The 22,530-nt window shown below is 44.8% G+C and overlaps 1 protein-coding gene across 1 annotated transcript in view; it reads right to left on the bottom strand.

The window, feature by feature from the left end:
• The window catches only part of bcl2l16 (BCL2 like 16), an 18,226-nt gene extending 1,748 nt beyond the window's left edge, over positions 1-16,478 (bottom strand). Inside the window, exon 1 of the mRNA XM_072245048.1 lies at positions 16,019-16,478. Coding sequence (XP_072101149.1) covers positions 16,019-16,447 — 429 coding nt within the window. The 5' untranslated portion in view covers positions 16,448-16,478. The remainder of the gene's footprint in view (positions 1-16,018) is intronic.
• Between the last annotated feature and the right edge of the window lie 6,052 nt (positions 16,479-22,530).

Here is a 22,530-nt window from a genome sequence, read left to right on the forward strand (position 1 = left end):
GGGTTCGGAGGATTAGGTATCAGTGGCTTTGGTTACATCTTTGCCCAGACTCTGTTTCAACCATTCAGAGTGGTGTGACTCCTGCAACTGTCGGGACGGTGTTCCCTCCCTCTTTACAGTTGATCCTGTGATTTGGGAAAGAGGATGTCCATATAATAAGATTACATTCAAATAACTACATCCCAAGAGACTGAGGTCTCCTTCGGTTTTTGTGATGTCTCTAACCACTAAAAATAACTGAGATGTACCTGAGGGGGGACATCTTCACTCAGACGGTGGCGCAAGTGCAGAACAAGCTGCCAGCAGAAATGGTGGGTGTGGATTTGATGGCAACGTTTAAGCATAGTTTGGGTAAGTACGTGGATTGGAAAGGTGTGGAACTCCAGGTGCTGGGCGATGGGACGAGGCACAGTTTTGAATCTGGCGTGGCCCAGATGGGTTAAAGGGTCTTGTTTCTGTGCTGAGGTGCTCCATGACTCTGTATCAGGCCAACGGGACCTTGCAGAGTGACCGGTCGACATGGTCTGGATTAGATGTCTCTCTCTCTCTCTCTCTCTGTGCTGTAGTGCTCCTTGATTCTCCAACTCTATCTGTTTTGTTCTAAACCACCCTTCACCTTCCAACCTTTCACCTGCAAACTTCATTTTGTTTGTGTCTGCAGCAGCACTTCACCCGTATGCAATGTACAGTGAAGCAAAAACCTTTTAAACGTATAGAGCTGCTGCCCAACAGGTAATCGGTTCAGGGTGAAAGGTGAAATGTTGAAGGGGAGCATGGGAGGGAACTTCTTCACTCAGAGGGTGGTGAGAATGTGGAACGAGCTTCCAGCACAAGTGGTAGATGTAGGGTTCATTTCAACGTTTAAGAGAAATTTGGATCGGTACATGGATTTAAGAGAAGTTTGAGTAGGTCCTGTAAATGGGTGAGATGTGGGCTATGGTCTGGGTGTGAGTAGATGGGACTAGGCAGGAGAAACAAGACAGCATAAAATAGATGGGCCAAAGGGCCTTGTTTTGTGCCAGAGTGCCCTGTGACTCATAGCATGACAGAATTATTCAGCTTTGGGACATGTTCCTCATACCACTGAGGCTGGACCCACCCCATCAACAACCCACACACACTAGTGCCATTTTATTCTCCCTTACTTTCCCATAACTTTCTCCAAATGCTAACACTCGCCTGCATAAGACCAGAATTAAGGATATCTGGCCCATCAAAACTGCTCTGACATTTCATAATGGCTGATCCAATTTTCCTCTCAGCCACAATTTCCTGCCTTCTCTTTGTATCCCTTCATGCCCTGACCAATCAAGAATCTATTATCCCTTTCATTAAATATACATAAAGACTTGGCCTCCACGGCTGCCTGTGGCAAAGAATTCCAGATTCACCACTCCCTGGCTGAAGAAATTCCACCTCATCTCTGTTCTGAAAGGACACCCCTCTATTCTGAGGCTGTGTCCCCTGGACTTAGACTCTCCCATCATAGGAAACACATGACCATCCACAATTCGATAGCTTTCAATGAGGTCTCCCCTCATTCTTCTGAACGCTAGTGAATACAGGCCCCGAGTAGGGGCAGTTTAAAGCAGCCACTTCCTCTGCCAATGCACATGCACTCGGGATGTGAGAGGAATCCTATAATGAGAGCGTGCAAACTCCACATGTAGCACTGGGCCCAAGGACTGAATTGGAATCGAGGCAGCGGTTCAGCGGTATGACTACTGCCTTTAAGGATCAGGAATGCTCCTGCTGCTCGTTACTTGGAGTTGAACAGCGTGGAAACAGGCCCTTGGGAACGTGTCCCAACGTGTCCATGACGACCAAAGCTTACGTAAACTAATCCCACTTGCCTTTGATTCAGCCTAAAACTTTCCTATCCACAGACCTGACCAAATGTCTTTTAAATGTAATTATACCTGCTTCTGCTACCTCCTCCAGCAACTCACTCCGCATACCCACCACCCTCTGTGTGAAAAAAGTTGTTGCTCACGTACCCCTTAAATCTCTCGTTTCAGACTCTGCTAATCTAGGACAAATACTCGGAATATTCTTGTATATAGTGGATAGCCAGAGAAATTTGGAAATGGCCAGTACAAGGATCCATAATTTTAAGGCATTTGGGAGGTTGGAGGTAAGTTCTTTACAAAGAGAGTGGCGGGTGTGTGGAACGCCTTTCTGGGGTGGTGGTGGGGGCAGACATATTAAGGGCATTTAAGAAACTCTTAAATAGGCATTGGGGCCATAGAAAAATGGATGTCTATGAAAGAGGGAAGGGTTAGAACTGTTAGACTGATCTTGGTGTAGCTTCAAAGGTTGGTACAACATTTTGGGCCAAAGGGCCTGTATTTTGCTTATTTTTTAGCGTGTCGCACCAGACAGTCAGCCATTCTTGTCTGGCCCATGGTGTCAGGATTGGTCTCCTTTCAGATTAATCGGGTCACGATAAGAACGTTCCGGACTGGACCCATTTTTTTTCACAAGGCCGAGTGGCTAGCTGGACACTCAACCCGGCACAGATGGACAGCGTGCTTGATGGGGGGGTGGTCCGACTTGGATTCGAACTCGGGAACCTTCGCTCCAGAGTCCGGCGCTGATGCCATTGCACCACCAGCCCTATTGTGCCGTAATGTTTTATGTTCTATTCACCTCATCTATGCCCCCCTTAATTTTATATACCTCTGCAACACAAATACAATGCTGGATGAGCTCAGCAGGTCAGCCTACGTCTATGGAAATAGTTGGGCTGAGACCCCTCTTCAGGACTGGAGAAGAAGACAGAATAAGAAGGTGAGGGAGAGGTAGAAATACGAGCTGGTAGGTGATGTGGGGAAGACGCTAGAATAAAAAGGTGGGGGGAGGGGAAGGAGGCCAGACAGAAGACGATAGGTGAAGCTACATGGGTGGGAAAGGTAACGGGCTGTAGTGGAAGGAATCTCATAGGAGTGGACCGTAGGAGAGGGGACCCGAGGGGGCGGAGTGATAGGCAGGTGAGAAAAGGTAAAAGGCCAGAGAGGGGAAGAGAAGAAGAGGGGAGGGGGAGGCAGTTTTTTTACTGGAAGGAGAAATCAATATTCATGCCATCAGGTTGGAGGCTACCCAGGCAGAATATAAGGTGTTGCTCCTCCACTCTGAGTGCGGCCCCACCTTGGCACAACAGGAGGCCATGGACCGACATGTCGAAACAGGAATGGGAATTGGAATTGAAATGTTTGGGCACCGGGAAGTTCTGGTTTTGGCAGATGGAGCAGAGGTGCCTGAATGGAGAGGCCCCCCAATTTACAACGTCTCACCGATGTACAGGAGGCCACATCGGGAGCACCAGACACAATAGACGACCCCAGCAGGTTCACAGGTGAAGTACTGCCTCACCTGGAAGGACTGTTTGGGGGGGGTCCTAAGTGGAGGTGAGAGGGGAGTGACGGGCCAGGTGTAGCACTTGGGCTTTCTGCAGGGGTGACTACCTCTATAACGTTCTCCTTCTTCTGCTCCAAGCAAAATGAAAACTTCCATTACCATCTGACAATCTCCATCAGAAGTTATCCATGCTGTGTTATTCAGTGTTTGTACTGATATCTGATTAAAGTGTTCAGTTATGTTTCTCACACAGTGGTCTACATGAAGTCTTTGGAAGGAGTAAACACAAGAAATTCTGCAGATGCTGGAAATCCAGAGTAACACATACAAAATGTTGGAGGAACTCAGCAGGTCAGGCAATGTCTATAGAGGGGAATAAGGAGAGTTGACATTCCTGGCCAAGAGCCTGAACAGTTGACTCTTTAGTCCTTTCCATAGATGCTTCCTGACCTGCTGAATTGCTCCAGCATTTTGTGTGTGCTACTTTGGATAAGGCGCTGCGGAGTGCCACTGAAGATTCCTGGCTACCCAGATAAGTCCTTGATTCTCGGAACTTCAGAAAAATGTAAATTTGACTGAGCTTTACAGCACGATGAAAGAATTAGTTATTGCTTCAACTGGGAGGGTCCAAGGGTTTTGCAGGGTGGGTGACAGAAACCAGAGATAATGGGCTGTGGGTCTGCCGGCAGACTGGGACCTTCAGTCTGAGGGCCTCGGGCAATATAATGACATTGTAACAGGACCTAAGAGGTCACTAATTACGGTTGCATAAATTGCCCGGAGTCCCCTCACTAGATTATTCATTGTAATGGTAATATTTTTGCATTCCTGCTAAAAATAACAGAGCTTCAAATATATGGGGGAAGCATGTATTAAGTTTACTGTAGGTCATCTGCGATTAAATTGTATAGTTTAGTTTTTTTGCTGGCTTTCATTGGGCACATGACATTAGGTGGGGGCAGGAAGGGAAAGGAAAGGAGGGAAACGCCATGGAGGAAATATGGAAGTGCCGCTGTGTGGTGTAAGGAACATCAAGATTTCAGAAGGTACAAAAGAAAGTGAAGTAAACTCCTTATGTAGCACCCACGGTACAGCAAAAATACTTGTATGCATTTCATGTTACATGTTGATACAATAGCTGCTGGGATTTGGAGCAGAGGAGCTTAGCAGGCCAGTCAGCATCTGTGGAGGGAAATAAACGGTTGACGTATTTGTTTCCGGTCCCTTCATTGGGACCCAAAATGTCGTCAGTTCACGGATACTGCTTGACCCATTGAGTTTTCCAGCAGTTTTTAATTCAAGCTAAACTTCGTCTGATGTTGAGCTAGATTTTAAGGAGTGACATAGAAAACTGCTAATGTAGAGAAGAGCAGGAGTAGACTGTTGGCTGAAGATCCAAATTCCATACCTTATTCCTGCTTTCTTCCCGTGTCCATTGAGATCTCTGTCCTCAACAACTATATTTAACTTTTTGAATGATTACTGTCTTCTGTGGTAGAGAGTCCTGCAGGTTTTATATTCTCTGGGTGAGAATGCTTTTTCTCATATCAGCCCTAAATAGCTTCCCCTTTATCCTTAGAGTGTGATCCCTGTTGCTGGACTCCATTTGGAACATAGAAACATAGGAACATAGAAAATAGGTGCGGGAGTAGGCCATTCGGCCCTTCGAGCCTGCACCGCCATTCAGTATGATCATGGCTGATCATCCAACTCAGAACCCTGTACCTGCCTTCTCTCCGTACCCCCTGATCCCTTTAGCCACAAGGGCCATATCTAACTCCCTCTTAAATATAGCCAATGAACTGGCCTCAACTGTTTCCTGTGGCAGAGAATTCACAGATTCACCGCTCTCTGTGTGAAGAAGTTTTTCCTCATCTCGGTCCTAAAAGGCTTCCCCTTTATCCTCAAACTGTGACCCCTCATTCTGGACTTCCCCAACATCGGGAACGATCTTCCTACATCTAGCCTGTCCAATCCCTTTAGAATTTTATACATTTCAATAAGATTCCCCCTCAATCTTCTAAATTCCAGAGAGTATAAGCCTAGCCGATCCAGTCTTTCATCATATGAAAGTCCTGCCATCCCAGGAATCAATCTGGTGAACCTTCTTTGCACTCCCTCTATGGCAAGAATGTCTTTCCTCAGATTAGGGGACCAAAACTGCTCACAATCTTTCCTACATTTAGTCTCTGCCACCCTTTTAGAACTTCGCAAGTTTCTATAAAATCCCCTCATTTTTCGAAATATTGGTGAACATAACTCTAATTGGCCAAATGTCTCTCCGTTTTCCAGAGCTGCCTTCTCCTCAGAACGTATCTCCTCAGGTAAGGGGATCAAATCTGCACACAATACTCAGGTTGTTGTCTCCTCAAGGCCCTGTACAGAATGATGCGTAAAAACAAGAATGGTCAGGATAGGAAACTTTCTTCCCTTGGGCCATTAGGCTTCTGAGCTCCCTGCCGCATTGTATTCAAAGTGTCACCGGATAATCTGTTCTGTACCTTATAAGGAGCGGTGTCTCAGAAAGGCAGCGTCCATTATTAAGGACCCCCAGCACTTAAGGCATGCCTTTTCTCACTGTTACCATCAGGTAGGAGGTACAGAAACCTGAAGGTACACACTCAGCGATTCAGGAACAGCTTCTTCCCCTCTGCCATCTGATTCCTAAATGGACATTGAACCCATGAAAAACACCTCACTTTTTAAATATATATTATTTCTGTTTTTTGCACAATTTTTAGTCTATTCAATATATGTATACTGTAATTAATTTACTTATTATTTTTTTTCTTCTATATTATTTATTGCATTGAACTGCTGCTGTTAAGTTAACAAATTTCACGACACATGCCAGTGATAATAAACCTGATTCTGATTCTGCACTTTAGTTCATTATTTTTGTGTGATTCATCTGTAGATTTTACCCTTACCTTCATAAGTTACTGTGTGTTATGTGTGCTCATGTGCTTTACACCCTGGTTTGGAAAAACATAGAAACATAGAAACATAGAAAATAGGTGCAGGAGTAGGCCATTCGGCCCTTCGAGACTGCACCGCCATTTATTATGATCATGGCTGATCATCCAACTCAGAACCCCGCCCCAGGCTTCCCTCCATACCCCCTGACCCCTGTAGCCACAAGGGCCAGATCTAACTCCCTCTTAAATATAGCCAATGAACTGGCCTCAACTGTTTCCTGTGGCAAAGAATTCCACAGATTCACCACTCTCTGTGTGAAGAAGTTTTTCCTAATCTCGGTCCTAAAAGGCTTCCCCTCTATCCTCAAACTGTGGCCCCTCGTTCTGGACTTCCCCAACATCGGGAACAATCTTCCTGCATCTAGCCTGTCCAATCCCTTTAGGATCTTATACGTTTCAATCAGATCCCCCCTCAATCTTCTAAATTCCAACGAGTACAAGCCCAGTTCATCCAGTCTTTCTTCATATGAACGTCCTGCCATCCCAGGAATCAATCTGGTGAACCTTCTTTGTACTCCCTCTATGGCAACGATGTCTTTCCTCAGATTAGGGGACCAAAACTGCACACAATACTCCAGGTGTGGTCTCACCAAGGCCTTGTACAACTGCAGTAGTACCTCCCTGCTCCTGTACTCGAATCCTCTCGCTATAAATGCCAGCATACCATTCGCCTTTTTCACCGCCTGCTGTACCTGCATGCCCACTTTCAATGACTGGTGTATAATGACACCCAGGTCTCGTTGCACCTCCCCTTTTCCTAATCGGCCACCATTCAGATAATAATCTGTTTTCCTATTTTTGCCACCAAAGTGGATAACTTCACATTTATCCACATTAAATTGCATCTGCCATGAATTTGCCCACTCACCCAACCTATCCAAGTCACCCTGCATCCTCTTAGCATCCTCCTCACAGCTAACACTGCCACCCAGCTTCGTGTCATCCGCAAACTTGGAGATGCTGCATTTAATTCCCTCATCCAAGTCATTAATATATATTGTAAACAACTGGGGTCCCAGCACTGAGCCTTGCGGTACCCCACTAGTCACCGCCTGCCATTCTGAAAAGGTCCTGTTTATTCCCACTCTTTGCTTCCTGTCTGCTAACCAACTCTCCACCCACACCAATACCTTACCCGCAATACCGTGTGCTTTAAGTTTGCACACTAATCTCCTGTGTGGGACCTTGTCAAAAGCCTTCTGAAAATCCAAATATACCACATCCACTGGTTCTCCCCTATCCACTCTACTAGTTACATCCTCAAAAAATTCTATGAGATTCGTCAGACATGATTTTCCTTTCACAAATCCATGCTGACTTTGTCCGATCATTTCACCACTTTCCAAATGTGCTGTTATCACATCCTTGATAACTGACTCCAGCAGTTTCCCCACCACCAACGTTAGGCTAACCGGTCTATAATTCCCCGGTTTCTCTCTCCCTCCTTTTTTAAAAAGTGGGGTTACATTAGCCACCCTCCAATCCTCAGGAACTAGTCCAGAATCTAACGAGTTTTGAAAAATTATCACTAATGCATCCACTATTTCTTGGGCTACTTCCTTAAGCACCCTGGGATGCAGACCATCTGGCCCTGGGGATTTATCTGCCTTCAATCCCTTCAATTTACCTAACACCACTTCCCTACTAACATGTATTTCGCTCAGTTCCTCCATCTCACTGGACCCCCTGTCCCCTACTATTCCTGGAAGATTATTTATGTCCTCCTTAGTGAAGACAGAACCAAAGTAATTATTCAATTGGTCTGCCATGTCCTTGCTCCCCATAATCAATTCACCTGTTTCTGTCAGCAGGGGACCTACATTTGTCTTTACCAGTCTTTTCCTTTTTACATATCTATAAAAGCTTTTACAGTCCGTTTTTATGTTTCCTGCCAGTTTTCTCTCATAATCTTTTTTCCCCTTCCTAATTAAGCCCTTTGTCCTCCTCTGCTGAACTCTGAATTTCTCCCAGTCCTCAGGTGAGCCACTTTCTCTGGCTAATTTGTATGCTTCTTCTTTGGAATTGATACTATCCCTAATTTCTCTTGTCAGCCATGGGTGCACTACCTTCCTTGATTTATTCTTTTGCCAAACTGGGATGAACAATTGTTGTAGTTCACCCATGCAACCTTTAAATGCTTGCCATTGCATATCCACCGTCAATCCTTTAAGTGTCATTTGCCAGTCTATCTTAGCTAATTCATACCTTCAAAGTTACCCCTCTTTAAGTTCAGAACCTTTGTTTCTGAATTAACTATGTCACTCTCCATCTTAATGAAGAATTCCACCATATTATGGTCACTCTTACCCAAGGGGCCTCTCACGACAAGATTGCTAATTAACCCTTCCTCATTGCTCAAAACCCAGTCCAGAATAGCCTGCTCTCTAGTTGGTTCCTCGACATGTTGGTTCAAAAAACCATCCCGCATACATTCCAAGAAATCCTCTTCCTCAGCACCTTTACCAATTTGGTTCACCCAATCTACATGTAGATTGAAGTCACCCAATATAACTGCTGTTCCTTTATTGCACACATTTCTAATTTCCTGTTTAATACCATCTCCGACCTCACTACTACTGTTAGGTGGCCTGTACACAACTCCCACCAGCGTCTTCTGCCCCTTAGTGTTACGCAGCTCTACCCATATCGATTCCACATCTTCCCGGCTTATGTCCTTCCTTTCTATTGCGTTAATCTCTTCTTTAACCAGCAACGCCACCCCACCTCCCCTTCCTTCATGTCTATCCCTCCTGAATATTGAATATCCCTGAACGTTGAGCTCCCATCCCTGGTCACCCTGGAGCCATGTCTCTGTGATCCCAACTATATCATAATCATTAATAACAATCTGCACTTTCAATTCATCCACCTTATTACGAATGCTCCTTGCATTGACACACAAAGCCTTCAGGCGCTCTTTTACAACTCTCTTAGCCCTTATACAATTATGCTGAAAAGTGGCCCTTTTTAATGCTTGCCCTGGATTTGTCGGCCTGCCACTTTTACTCTTCTCCATAGTACTTTTTGTTTCTACCCTCACTTTACACCCCTCTGTCTCTCTGCACTGGTTCCCATCCCCCTGTAGTGAACTAACCTCCTCACGCCTAGCCTCTTTAATTTGATTCCCACCCCCCAACCATTCTAGTTTAAAGTCACCTCAGTAGCCCCCGCTAATCTCCCTGCCAGGATATTGGTCCCCCTAGGATTCAAGTGCAACCCGTCCTTTTTGTACAGGTCACGCCTGCGCCAAAAGAGGTCGCAATGATCCAAAAACTTGAATCCCTGCCCCCTGCTCCAATCCCTCAGCCACGCATTTATCCTCCACCTCATCGCATTCCTACTCTCACTGTCGCGTGGTACAGGCAGTAATCCCGAGATTACTACCTTTGCGGTCCTTTTTGTCAACTCCCTTCCTAGCTCCCTATATTCTCCTTTCAGGACCTCATCCCTTTTCCTACCTATGTCATTGGTACCTATATGTACCACGACCTCTGGCTCCTCACCCTCCCACTTCAGGATATCTTGGACACGATCAGAAATATCCCGGACCCTGGCACCAGGGAGGCAAACTACCATCCGGGTCTCTGGACTGCGTCCACAGAATCACCTATCTGACCCCCTTACTATCGAGTCCCCTATCACAACTGCCCTCCTCTTCCTTTCCCTACCCTTCTGAGCTACAGGGCCGGACTCTGTGCCGGAGGCACGGCCACTGTCGTTTCCCCCGGGTAAGCTGTCCCCTCCAACAGTACTCAAACAGGAGTACCTGTTGTTAAGGGGCACAGCCACCGGGGTACTCCCTATTACCTGACCTTTCCCCTTCCCCCTCCTAACATTCCTATATGGATTATATGATTATATACATTACAAGCACGTATATAGTTAAACTCGATTGAATGTATTTCTGCAGCAAGATACTGTATCCCTGCTCCTGTACCCGACTCCCTATCCCGCGAAGCACAAGATACGATTGGCCTTCTTATTGACCTGCTGCACCTCATGTTTGCTCTCAGCGACTACTGCAGAAGGACACTGAGGTCTTGTTTCATTTTCTCGTTCCCAATCTACCACTAATAATAAACTTCCTGTATTTTCCACCAAAGTGGATAACCTCATTATGCTACATCTGCTAAGCATTAGCCCTGTCCAAATCCTTCCGGACCCTCCCTCCAGTCTCCTTGTAGCTCATGCTCTGCCCAGCTCTGTTTACTGCAAACTTGCAGATTTTACATTTAATTCACTCATCTGAGTCATCAACGCACACTGTGAATAGTTGGATTCCAAGCACTAGTCCCTGCAGAGTTCTACTGGTCACTTGGTTAAAAAAAAGGCCCTTTAGTTTCACTCCTCGTTTCCTGTCTGTCCACCAACTCCCCGTCAATGTCAGTGCATTAAGCTAGATCAGGTAGGCACCATGTTTGGCATGAACACTTTGTGCTGACGGACCTGTTTCCATGTTGTATAAGTGTGTTATCCCCAATCCAACAAGATAGAGTTCAATGGGACCTCATTGAAAACCTCTTAAGACCCAAATACACCACAGCCACTAGTTCTGCTAAAGCAATTTCCATTGATCCCTGTTGAGTTAGTCTGATTGCGTCTCTAAATGCTCCACTATTACTTCTTTTATAATGGACTCTTAACATTTTCCCACTACTGCTACCAGGTTAAATGGTCCATAGTTGGCTGTTTTCCCTCTCTGTCCTTTCTTATATAGTTGAATTACATTAGCCACGTTCTGGTCTACTGGAACTCTTCCAGGGTCTATAGAACTTTGGAAAATGGCCAGAAATGCTCATATTATTTCTAGGGTTGTTTCCTTAAGTAATCTGGTATGTAGATTAACAGGCTCTGCGGATTTATCAGTCATCAATATTCAACACTAACACCATTTCTCTACAGTATGGATTTCATTCAGATCCCACCCACCCCCCACCACTGAATCCTAGATACGTCTCCCAATATTTCTGGAAAGTTATTAATATCTCCATTTTGAAGACAGAACCAAAGTATGCACATAACTGGTCTGCCATTTCTTTGCTTCCCAATTATAAATGACCCTGTAAGAGGTCTACACATGTTTTCAATTATCTTTTTCTCCTCGCATTTCCACAGAAGGTTTTTACAGATAGTTCTCTTTTCTCTGTAACTTGGTCTTGTACTTTATTTTCCTTTTGTCTCCCTTGACTGAATTTTGAACTGCTCCTGCTTTTAGCTTTACTGCCTTTTCTAGACATCTTAGACTTCTCCTCCTTTGACCTAATACCACCCCTATAATGTACTACTGCTGCCACTTTTCATTTTGTAAACCATGGTTGAGTCACCTTTCCTGGTTTATTTTTATGCCAGAACCGAGTGAACAGTTGTTGAAACTTGCCCTTGTATTCCATAAATGCGTCTCATGGCCTGTTCATTATCAAACTCATAAACTCAGAGGTTTTTTCCCAGGGCTGAAATGGCTATCACGAGAGGGCACAGTTTTAAGGTGCTTGGAAGTATGTACAGAGATGTCAGGGGTAAGTTTTTTATGCAGAGAGTGGTGAGTGCATGGAATGGGGTGGAGGCAGATACAATAGGGTATTTTAAGAGACCCCCTGGATAGGTACATGGAGCGTCAAAAAATAGAGGGCTATGGGTAACCCTAGGCAATTTCTAAAGTAAGTACATGTTCGGCACAGCTTTGTGGGCTGAAGGACCTGTATTTTCTATGTTTCTGTGTAACGTTCTCCCAATTTATCATAGCCAATGTACACCTCATATCTTCTGAGTTTCCTTTACTTAGATTCCCCAAATGAATTCTTCTGTCCTCCTTTATAATGAAGAATTTTATCATGTTATGGTCACTCTTCCCCAAGGAACACCAGATTGTTTATTAATTAATTATCTTCAATGAGAAATGAGATTAACAAAGTTTAGAAAGAGACTTCTGGATTTTGGTAGCTAGAAATTGCTCCATCACAGAGAGTAATTAATGGTCTCTCAAAGATGGCCCAGAATTGGACGAGCACAGTTATTTCAGAGTCATAGGCCTCTAGAAAATTTGGTAGATGGAAGAATTGGGACACAGAAGAATTTGAAAACAATGGTGAGAATTTTGAAATTATGGCAAGAGTCAATTGGGACAACAGTTGTGAGGAAATGAACTTTAGGGGGTCAAAATTGATAGGACTTGCTGAAGAAATGGCAGTGGCCTGAAGTGCATCGATGTATAGAGACACCATGGTTGCAAGTCCATAGCTCTCTGAAAGGGAGCAAGGGTGGTCAGGGTGGCAAAGAAGGCATTTGGGCACTTGCATTCATAGGATAATGCATTGAATACAAGATTTGGGACATAATCTTCAGCTGTACCAATCATTGGTTAGACTACAATTACAGTAGTAAAGTTCGGCTCACCACTCCAGATATGGTAGCAATAGAGAGAGTGCAGAAGAGACTCACCTGGAAAAGAAGGCTGTGGTTATAAGGGGAGATTCTATAAGGAGTTATTCTCACTGGAACGTAGGAGGTTGAAGGACAATATACTTTTATAAATCTATATCATAATGGGGATAAATGGGATACTTTGTCAAAGTCTTTTTTCCCTTAGGGTTAGAGGGCACAGATTTACGTTGAGATGGAAGAAATGTAAAGGAGATCTGAGGCAGAGGATTTTCACACACACAGGGTGGTGGTAATCTGGATAAGCTGCAAGAGGGGGTGTCAGTCACAATAAGATATAAAAGGCATTTGGACAGGAAAGATGTAGAGGGATATGGGCTGAGTGTGGGCAGACGATATTAGCATAGATAGGCATCATCGTCGGTATGGATCATTGCTGAAGGGTCCCAGCTCTGAGTCGATAATTTACGATTGTAATCACAGGGCCAAAAGATGAGTAGGGTTTGGTGAGCATTAAGGCACCAACACTCCATCAGTGAGTGAGTTTATGAGTGAGTGGAACAGGGGAGGCTCGCCACAACCTTACCGCAATAGTCAGGCCAAATGACATGGAAGCTGCTGAACTGAGGAGAGGACAGAATTGTTAACGTACAGGGTATGGACATCCTTGGCCAGGGCAGCATTTGTTATCCATGTCTGATGCTCTAGAGAAGGTGATGGTGAATCACTAATTCCTGGTGAATTCACTCCCCCAACATTGTTGGATAGCAAGTTCCAGGATTTAGAGCCAGCGATGATGAAGGAATGGTGGTATCTGTGTTGACCAGGATGACGTGTGACTTGGGGGAGACCTGCAGATGACTTTCATGTCTGCAGCCCTTCTTGTCCAAGGGGTATGGATGTTGTGGGCCACACTTGTGCTGTTGGAGTAGACTAGATGAGTAGGTCCAATGCATTTAGGTGGGCAAACATGAATGCATGCATGTTGGTTTTCTCAAACTAGAGTTTGTGATGATCTGGTGAACGCAGCAGGCCAGGCAGCATCTCTAGGAAGATGACAAAGGGTCCTGGGCCGAAACATCAACTGTACCTCCTCCTAGAGATGCTGCCTGGCCTGCTGCATTCACCAGCAACTTTTATGTGTGTTGCTTGAAATTCCAGCATCTGCAGATTTCATCGTGTTTGCGTTTGTGATGATCTGTTTGCTAAGAGAAGGACGGTGATGTTAAATGGGGAACAGGGTTTGTGATAGGGACTGAAAACAATGACTTCAGACTTAATATTATTTCATTGGAGGAAACTTCTGCCCATCTGATGCTGAATGTCAGACAAGCAGTCTAACTATTGTGACAATTTAGAGACAACGAGGGTATGAAATTCTTCTCCTCTCTGTTTCTTCTGTTCTTTCTTATTTTCCTGCTTCCTTTCCTCAGTGAGTTGTTGGTGAGATACATGGGCAATCCTTATTTCTGTCTGCTGTTCTGCTATTGGAATGAACGTGAGGGGAAGATGTCCTCGGGGTCCAGCAGACTCAGAGGAGTGAGGTTAAGGGGTAGTGAGGTTAAGCGGTGATGAGTCTTGTTGTGTGGGTAACAGAGGATACACATGATGTTGGAGACACATTGACAAATGTGATTGGTTATCCTATAATCTTGTTCTGGACTTGGGGATTTTTTTGTAGAGTAGATGGCAGGAAGAGCTGTTGAAGTTGCATTTGAAGGGGACTGCTTTTGATAGGATATGATTGGGCATAACATGACTACACAACCCAAGTATGAGAAAATACAATAGCAATACCTGTGTCAGGCTGCTGTTTATTGAGTATAGCTCGGTGTTTAGCACAATTATACAGTTAGTTCTAATCAACAAGCTACAACACATGGATCTCTGTACCTCCTCCTGCAACTGGATCATTGACTTCCTCACTGGGAAACCACAGTCTGTGTGGCTCAGAAATAGCATCTTCTCCTCACTGACGATCAACACCGGCGTACCTTAAGGATGCATACTTAGACCACTGCTCTACTCTGTCTACACTCACAATTGTGTGGCTAGGCACAGCACGAGCGCCAGCTATAAATCTGCAGGAGAAACAGCTATTGTTGGCAACATTTCAGGCGGTGATGAGGAGGCATCACAGGAGCGAGATAAATCAGCTGGTTGAGTGGTGTCACAGCAACAACCTTGTACTCAATGTCAGTAAGACCAAGGAATTGATTGTGGGTTTCAGAAAGAGGAAGCAGGGGGAACACACAAGTCCTCATCAAGGGATCAGAAGTGGAAAGGGAGAGCAGTTTCAAGTTCCTGCGTGTCAACAACTCTGAGGATCTATCCTGGGTTCAACATATTGATGCAGTTACAAAGAAGGCACAGCGGAGGCTATATTTTATTAAGAGTTTGAGAAGAATTGGTATGTCACCAAAGACACTTGCAAATTTCTACCGATGTACTGTGGAGAGCATTCTAACTAACTGCATCACCTTCTGGTATGGAGGGGCCACTGCACAGGGTCAGAAAAGTCTGAAGAAAGTTGTAAACTCTTCCAGCTCCATCATGGGAACTAGCCTCCCCGGCATCCAGGACATCTTCAAAAGGTGATGCCTCTAAAAGGTGGCATCCATCACCCAGGACATGCCCTCGTTTCATCGCTGCCATCAAGGTGGAGGTAAGGAGCCTGAAGACACACACTCAAAGTTTCAGGAACAGCTTCTTCCCCTCTGCCATCAGATTTCCGAATGGACAATGAACCCATGAACACTACCTCCCTATTTTATTTTCCTCTCTGTTTGCATTCCTTGTTTAATTTATACATATATAGAGTACTTACTGTAATTTAGTTTTCTATTATTATGTATTGCAATGTACAGCTACTGCAAAACAACAAATTCCACAACGTATCCTTGTGATATTAAATCTGATTCTGAAAAAGATTGCGAAGGAAAACAAGATTAAAATGGAGTAAGGAGAAAAGTTAAAGATTAGTGTTGTTAAGACAATAGTTTAGAACCTGATGAAAAACGTAGAACTGGTGACCAAAGAAAAATTGCTTGTTTTCCCTGCTTTGAGACAAATGTTTTTGGGTTGTGTGGATTGTGTGGGGTGTCACATTTTTGGGAGTCAAATGGAATCAAAGTGAAAGCTTCAGACTGGAGTCAAGCCAGGCCATTAATGTACTGATTGGTGTAGCTTCTGGGCACTTCGTTGTTGCTGGGCGGTGCACTGCAGGCTGGCAAATGCATTCTGACTATTTTAATCCCACTGCCTTTGAACCAAGATGTGGCGCTTTTTTTCCCAGCAATACTCACCCATCCTCCTTTTTCTCTGATGATTGGGCATACGTTACTCTCCACGTACTTTCCAACTCTGAGTTCTAGCACTGCCTCCATGCCATTCTTCTGACAGTGTATAGCCAGCTGCCCTGCCAGCACATAAATAGGAAGGATACCACTCCAAGTCAGCTCTTTCTTCTGCCAGGGTTTCTCTGGTTGAAAATGCTCGTCCAGAATCCTGAATAAATAGTCACAGGCATCGTCGGGGCAAACGTCCTTGAAAACCCGGGGCCATCGCTTGAAGAAGATGGGATATTTCACCAGGAGATCATCGCCTGCATGTCTTAGGGCTGCTGCCGTCACACTGGGAGCTGCCTTTGATGCCCTACCAGTCATGTACCTGATGTAATCCTGTGACATTACGTAGGCCTCCTGCACCACATGTTCAGTGCTTTGTCCCATCATCACAGCCTCCGAGACGGGTTATTGAACTGCTCCGTGCTGCTGGCGTCTCGGATATCAGGAGGCAGCGTATAGCATCTAAAAATAACTAGGAGAGCATAAGGGTGATCAGGCTGGGAAGAGATCCTGGCAAAACATCAGCGTCATTTTGTATCTCTGAGGCTGCTGGGGAAGATTAAAGAAAGCTGTAAGAACTTAAGATAGAAGAGCAGAATTAGGCAATTCGGCCCATCTAGACTGCTCTACCATTCCATTATGGCTGATTTATTATCCCTCTCAACCCCATTCTCCTGCCTTCTCCCCGTAGGCTTTGATGCCCTGACTAATCAAGAACCTATCCATCTCCACTTTAAATATACCCAATAACTTGGTCTCCACAGCCACTGTGACAATGAATTCACCACCCTTGGGCTAAACAAAAGTTTTCCTCCTCTATTCTGAAGAGGCGTCCTGGTTTTCTGAGTTTGTGCCCTCTGGTCCTAGACTCTCCCACTACAGGAAGCATCTCCTCCACGTCTACACTGCCTAGATCTTTTAATATTCGATAGGTTTCAATGAGATCCCCCTCCCACCGCATTCTTCTAAACTCCAGCGAGTACAGGCCCAGAGCCATCAAATGCTCCTCGTACATTAACCCTTTCATTTCTGGGATCATTGTCGTGAATCTCCTCCGGACCCAGAGAGGACTGAGCCAAATTAAAACTCTAAAGCATCAACAAAGGGTCACCTCCCCTCAACCTCTGCACTATCCCCTAAATGCTTGTTGGCATGTGATTGTGAGTAATTATCTAGTCAGGGAACTGAATTTGGCTAAAGTCCCTCTGCAGTTAAATATTCTGCTGATATCCTCTGGTTAGCTGAGGCACTGAGAGAGGCACCACCTCAGTACCGCCAACTCCGGGCCGGGTTAGCACCTTGAAGACAGAAACCGAGGAGAAATATGTATAAGAATGTCACAAAATATGTGCAGGAGTCTTAGCTGTTTGAGCTCTCCCTGTCATTCAGTATCCCAGGAGATCTGCCCCAATCCCATTTTTGTCAATTCCAAACTCTTTCAAATCTTTGCCTTACGTGATATTAAATACTTACAATGAAGCTAGTCTCTACAAGTGGGTTAGAGCATTCCAGACATTCATCATCCTCTGCAAGATAGAGATAATCAAATGCTGATGGATTTCAGATATGCTACAGGCATGAGAATTTCGCTTGGGGGATGTAGGTACGCAAGGTTGAGTCATTTGGGCAGTGTCGTGTTTCACACATCTAGTATCAGCAACAATCTGACAAAAGAGCAATGATCCAATTAACATTTAATTATCATTAAAACTCTTGGCTGGGGGATTAATATCGAGCTTCTTTAAATAGTGCCGTGCAAATTGATTGATCAAAGGTAAGTGGAAAGTTGGTTTTAAAGTTCAAAGCAAATTTATTATCAAAGTACATATATAACCATATAACAATTACAGCACGGAAACAGGCCATCTCGGCCCTTCTAGTCCGTGCTGAACTCTTACTCTCACCTAGTCCCACCGACCTGCACTCGGTCCATAACTCTCCATTCCTTTCCTGTCCATATATCTATCCAATTTAACTTTAAATGACAACATCGAACCTGCCTCAACCACTTCTGCTGGAAGCTCATTCCACACAGCTACCACTCTCTGAGTAAAGAAGTTCCCCCTCATGTCATCACACGCTACCCTGAGATCTTGCATGCATTCACAGTAATTACAAAGAAACACAATAGAATCAATGAAAAACACACATGGACAAACAACCAATGTGCAAAAGCCAAAAATCTGTGCAAATACAAAATAGAAATATAAGTAAAAGTAAAGGCATCCGTTAGTCTTGCGAGACCATGGATCTGCGCCTGGAAAGTCTTCACTCTCCAGGGCGCAGGCCTGGGCAAGGTTGTATGGAAGACCAGCAGTTGCCCATGCTGCAAGTCTCCCCTCTCCACAACACCGATGTTGTCCAAGGGAAGGGCATTAGGACCCATACAGCTTGGCACCAGTGTCGTCGCAGAGCAATGTGTGGTTAAGTGCCTTGCTCAAGGACACACACGTTCCCTTGGCTGGGGCTCGAACTCACAGCCTTCAGGTTGCTAGTCCAATGTCTTAACCATTTAGCCACGTGCTATATATAAGCAATAACTATCGAGAACATGAACTTGAAAGTGAGTCCATGGGTTATGGGATCAGTTCAGTGTCGGGGCGAGTGAAGTTATCCCTTCTGGTTCAACAGCCTGATAGTTGAGGTGCAATAACCGTGTGGGTCCTGAGGCTCCTGTACCTCCTTTCTGATGGCAGCAGCGAACAGGGAGCATGGCCTGATGGTGGGGGTCCCTGATGATGAATGCTGCTTCCCTGCAAAGCTCTCTCTCCCTTGTAGGTGTGTGCCATGGTGGGGAGGGCTTTACTCATGGTGCACTGGTCTGTATCCACTACTTCTCGTAGGCTTTTCCAGTCGAGGGCATTGGAGTTTCCATACCAGGCTGTGACGAGACCAGTTGTTGTACTCTCCACCATGCATCCATAAAGTTTTAGATGACATCCCCAATCTTCTCAAACTTCTAAGAAAGTGGAGGCACTGCCGTGACTTCTTTGTAATGGTATATATGTGCTGGATTTAGGAAAGATCTTCTGAAATGAAAACGTCGAGGAATTTAAATATGCCTACCATCCATGATCCCCTGATGATCATGGACCTCCAGATTGTTCCTCCTGTAGTCAATAATCAGTTCTTTGGTCTTGCTGATATTGAGAGAGGTCGTTGTTGTGGCACCATACAGCCAGATTTTTAATCTCCCTCCTGTATGCCAATTGATCACCAACAACAGTGGTGTCGTCAGCAAACTTAAATATGATGACCCCTGCCAGCCCCCGGAAAAATGACACCTGCAGAAATGTAACATTCTTCCAGGACTACCGTGTAGAATCAATTTAGATTATTTATGTACGGGGGAGAGGGGGAGATGACAGGGCTGCCATTGAACCAAGCTGACATCAGGAATGGACTCCAGGGAGTAATAATTCCAACAACAATTAGATGCTTCACAGGGACTCCTGTGCTAAATAAATAGTGTGCAAAATGGCATTAATCAGCTTTAATTATCGTGCAATCTCCCCACAGTTGTTCTCTCTGCGCATTCCTTCCATACTTCAAATTCACTTTTTGCTTTTAAACTGCTTTTCTGCCACAAATAGGACCCAGCTGCCGAGGCTGTGCAGCAAAAGTAGTGCGTATAAACAATATTTTAGGGGTATCCTGAGGAAATTGTTGGATATTCATTCCCCAGAGTCACCCTCCATTCCCTGCCACTCTCAGAGAACACAGATAATGAAAGGTGAAATATCAAGGTAAGCTAGCCAATAATATAAGATAGGATACAAAAAGTTTTTTTCAAATATATAAAGAGTAAGAAAGAGGTGTGAGTGAGTGGATATCGGACTGCTGGAAAATGACACTGGAGAGGTAGTAATGTTTGACAAGGAAATGGCGGACAAACTTACTAAGTATTTTGAGTCAGTCTTCACCGCGGAAGACACGAGCAGAATGCCAGAAGTTCGAGAGTGTCAGGGGGCAGAAGTGAGTGTAGTTGCTATAACTAAGGAAAAGGTGCTCTGGAAGCTAGATAAGTCACCTGACCAGATGGACTACACCCCTGGGTTCTGAAAGAGGTAGCTGAAGAGACTGCAGAGACATTAGTAATGATCTTTCAAGAATCAATAGATTTGGGAATGGTTCCTGAGGACTGGAAAGTTGCAAATTTCACTCCACACTTTAAGAAGGGAGGGAGGCAGAAGAAAGGAAATTATAGGCCAGTTAGCCTGATTTCAGTGGTTCAAAAGATGTTGGAGTCTATTATTAAGGATGAGGTTTCAGGGTACTTGGAGACACATGATAAAATAGGCCAAAGTCAGCATAGTTTTCTAATGGGCAAATCTTGCTTGAAAAATCTGTTGGAATATCTTGAGGAAATAACAGCCAGGATAGACAAGGGAGAGTCAGTGGTTTATTTGAATTCTCAGAAGGTCTTTGCCAAAGTGCCGCACACGAGGATACTTAACAAAGTAAGAGGCCACGGCAGTGGACACCAACCTCTGGGCCGCGGACCGATACATTGCCGCGAAGAATGCAGTGGTGCAGTGGTAGCCAGGGCGCACCCAGCACAGCTTTAAGAAAAAAGCCGAAATAAACAAGCTAATTAATTAGGTGCTGCCCAGCACGTAAATGTCGGCCCAGATCAGAGGTGATTGCCGATATGCGTCGCCTCTGATCTGGGCCGACATTTACGTGCCCGGCGGCACCTAATTAATTAGCTTGATTTGCTCTGCCATTCCATCATGGCTGAATTATTATCCCTTTCAACCCCATTCTCCTACCTTCTCTCCATAACCTTTGACGCCCTGATTAACCAAGAACCTTTCAACCTCTGCTTTAAATATACCCAATGAATTGGCGTGTGCCCCTGGCTGTGGTAATGAAGCACGGGTGCGTTCCGGCCACCGCTGCACCCCTACATGCTTCGCGGCAGTGTATCGGTCCGCGGCCCGGAGGTTGGGGACCACTGTGCCATGGTATTACAGGAAAGGTACTAGAATGGATAGAACATTGGCTGACTGGCAGGAGGCAAAGAGTGGGAATAAAGGAGACTTTCTTCGGTTGTCTGCCGGAGGCTAGTGGCGTGCCACAGGGTTAGCCTTGGGACCACTTTTTTCCACATTATATGTCAATGACTTGGATGACAAAATTGATGGCTTAGTGACCAAGTTTGTGGACGGTTCGGAGATAGATGGAGGGGCATGTAGTGTTAAGAAAGCAGGGTGTCAATGGAAGGATTCGGGGGGAATAGGCAAAAAAGTGGCAGATGGAGAATTGTAGGGAAATGCATGGTCATACACTTTAGTAGAAGGACTAAAGGCATAGACTATTTTCTAAGTGGGGAGAAAATTCAAAAATCAGAGGTGCAAAGGGACTTGGGGGTTCTCCTACAGGATTCCCTAAAGGTTACTTTTCAGGTTTGAGTTGGTGGTAAGGATGGGAAATGCAATGATAGCATTCATTTCGAGAGTACAAGAATACAAAAGCAAGGATTTAGTACTGAGGCTTTATAAGGCATTAGTCTGTCTGCACTTGGAGTATTGTGAGCAGTTTTGGGCCCCTTACCTAAGAAAAGATGTGCCGGCATTGGAAAGGGTCCAGAGGAGGTTCACGAGAATGATTCCAGGAACGAAAGGGTTAATGTGAGGAGTGTTTGATAGCTTGGGCCTGTACTCACTGGAGTTTAGAAGAATGAACCCTATTGAATATTGAACAGCCTAGAGAGAGTGGATGCGGCAGCATCTAGGACCAGAGGGCACAACTTCAAAACTGAAAGGCATTTCATTTGGAACAGAGATAAGGAAAAATTTCTTTGGACAGAGGCTGGTGAATCTGTGGAATTCATTACCACAGCCAGGGGCACACGCCAATTCATTGGGTATATTTAAAGCAGAGGTTGAAAGGTTCTTGGTTAATCAGGGCGTCAAAGGTTATGGAGAGAAGGTAGGAGAATGGGGTTGAAAGGGATAATAATTCAGCCATGATGGAATGGCAGAGCAAACATGATGGGTCAAATGCCCTAATTCTGCTCCCATGTTTTACGGACTTCTAAGGTATGATTGACACACTGAACACCAATAGCAGTTGAACAACACTCATCTGGACCCAAGGGATCCAATCATTTGCTAAGGTATCAAAAGTCAAAGTGAATTTATTATCGAACTAAGCATATATTACCATATACTAACTTGAGATTCATTTTCTTGCAGGCATTTACAGGAAAATAATAAAAATATATATAATAGATTTTACGAAAAACTATACAAAGACTGACGAACAACCAAAGGCTGACAAAAAAACTGTGACAGATTTCACAGAGGCTGTTGGTGTAAAAACATCTTACACGTCACTGCAAATCAGTAAAGCAACACACTGGGGGCAGGGAGTGACCAGAACAAACACAGTCGCTGTTGGGAGACAAGCAATCATGCAGGGCAGACAGTTCACAGGCCAGGCAACTTGCAACTGACACTGGAGTC

Source organism: Mobula birostris, chromosome 27 (assembly GCF_030028105.1).
Source record: "Mobula birostris isolate sMobBir1 chromosome 27, sMobBir1.hap1, whole genome shotgun sequence".
Lineage (NCBI taxonomy): Eukaryota > Metazoa > Chordata > Chondrichthyes > Myliobatiformes > Myliobatidae > Mobula > Mobula birostris.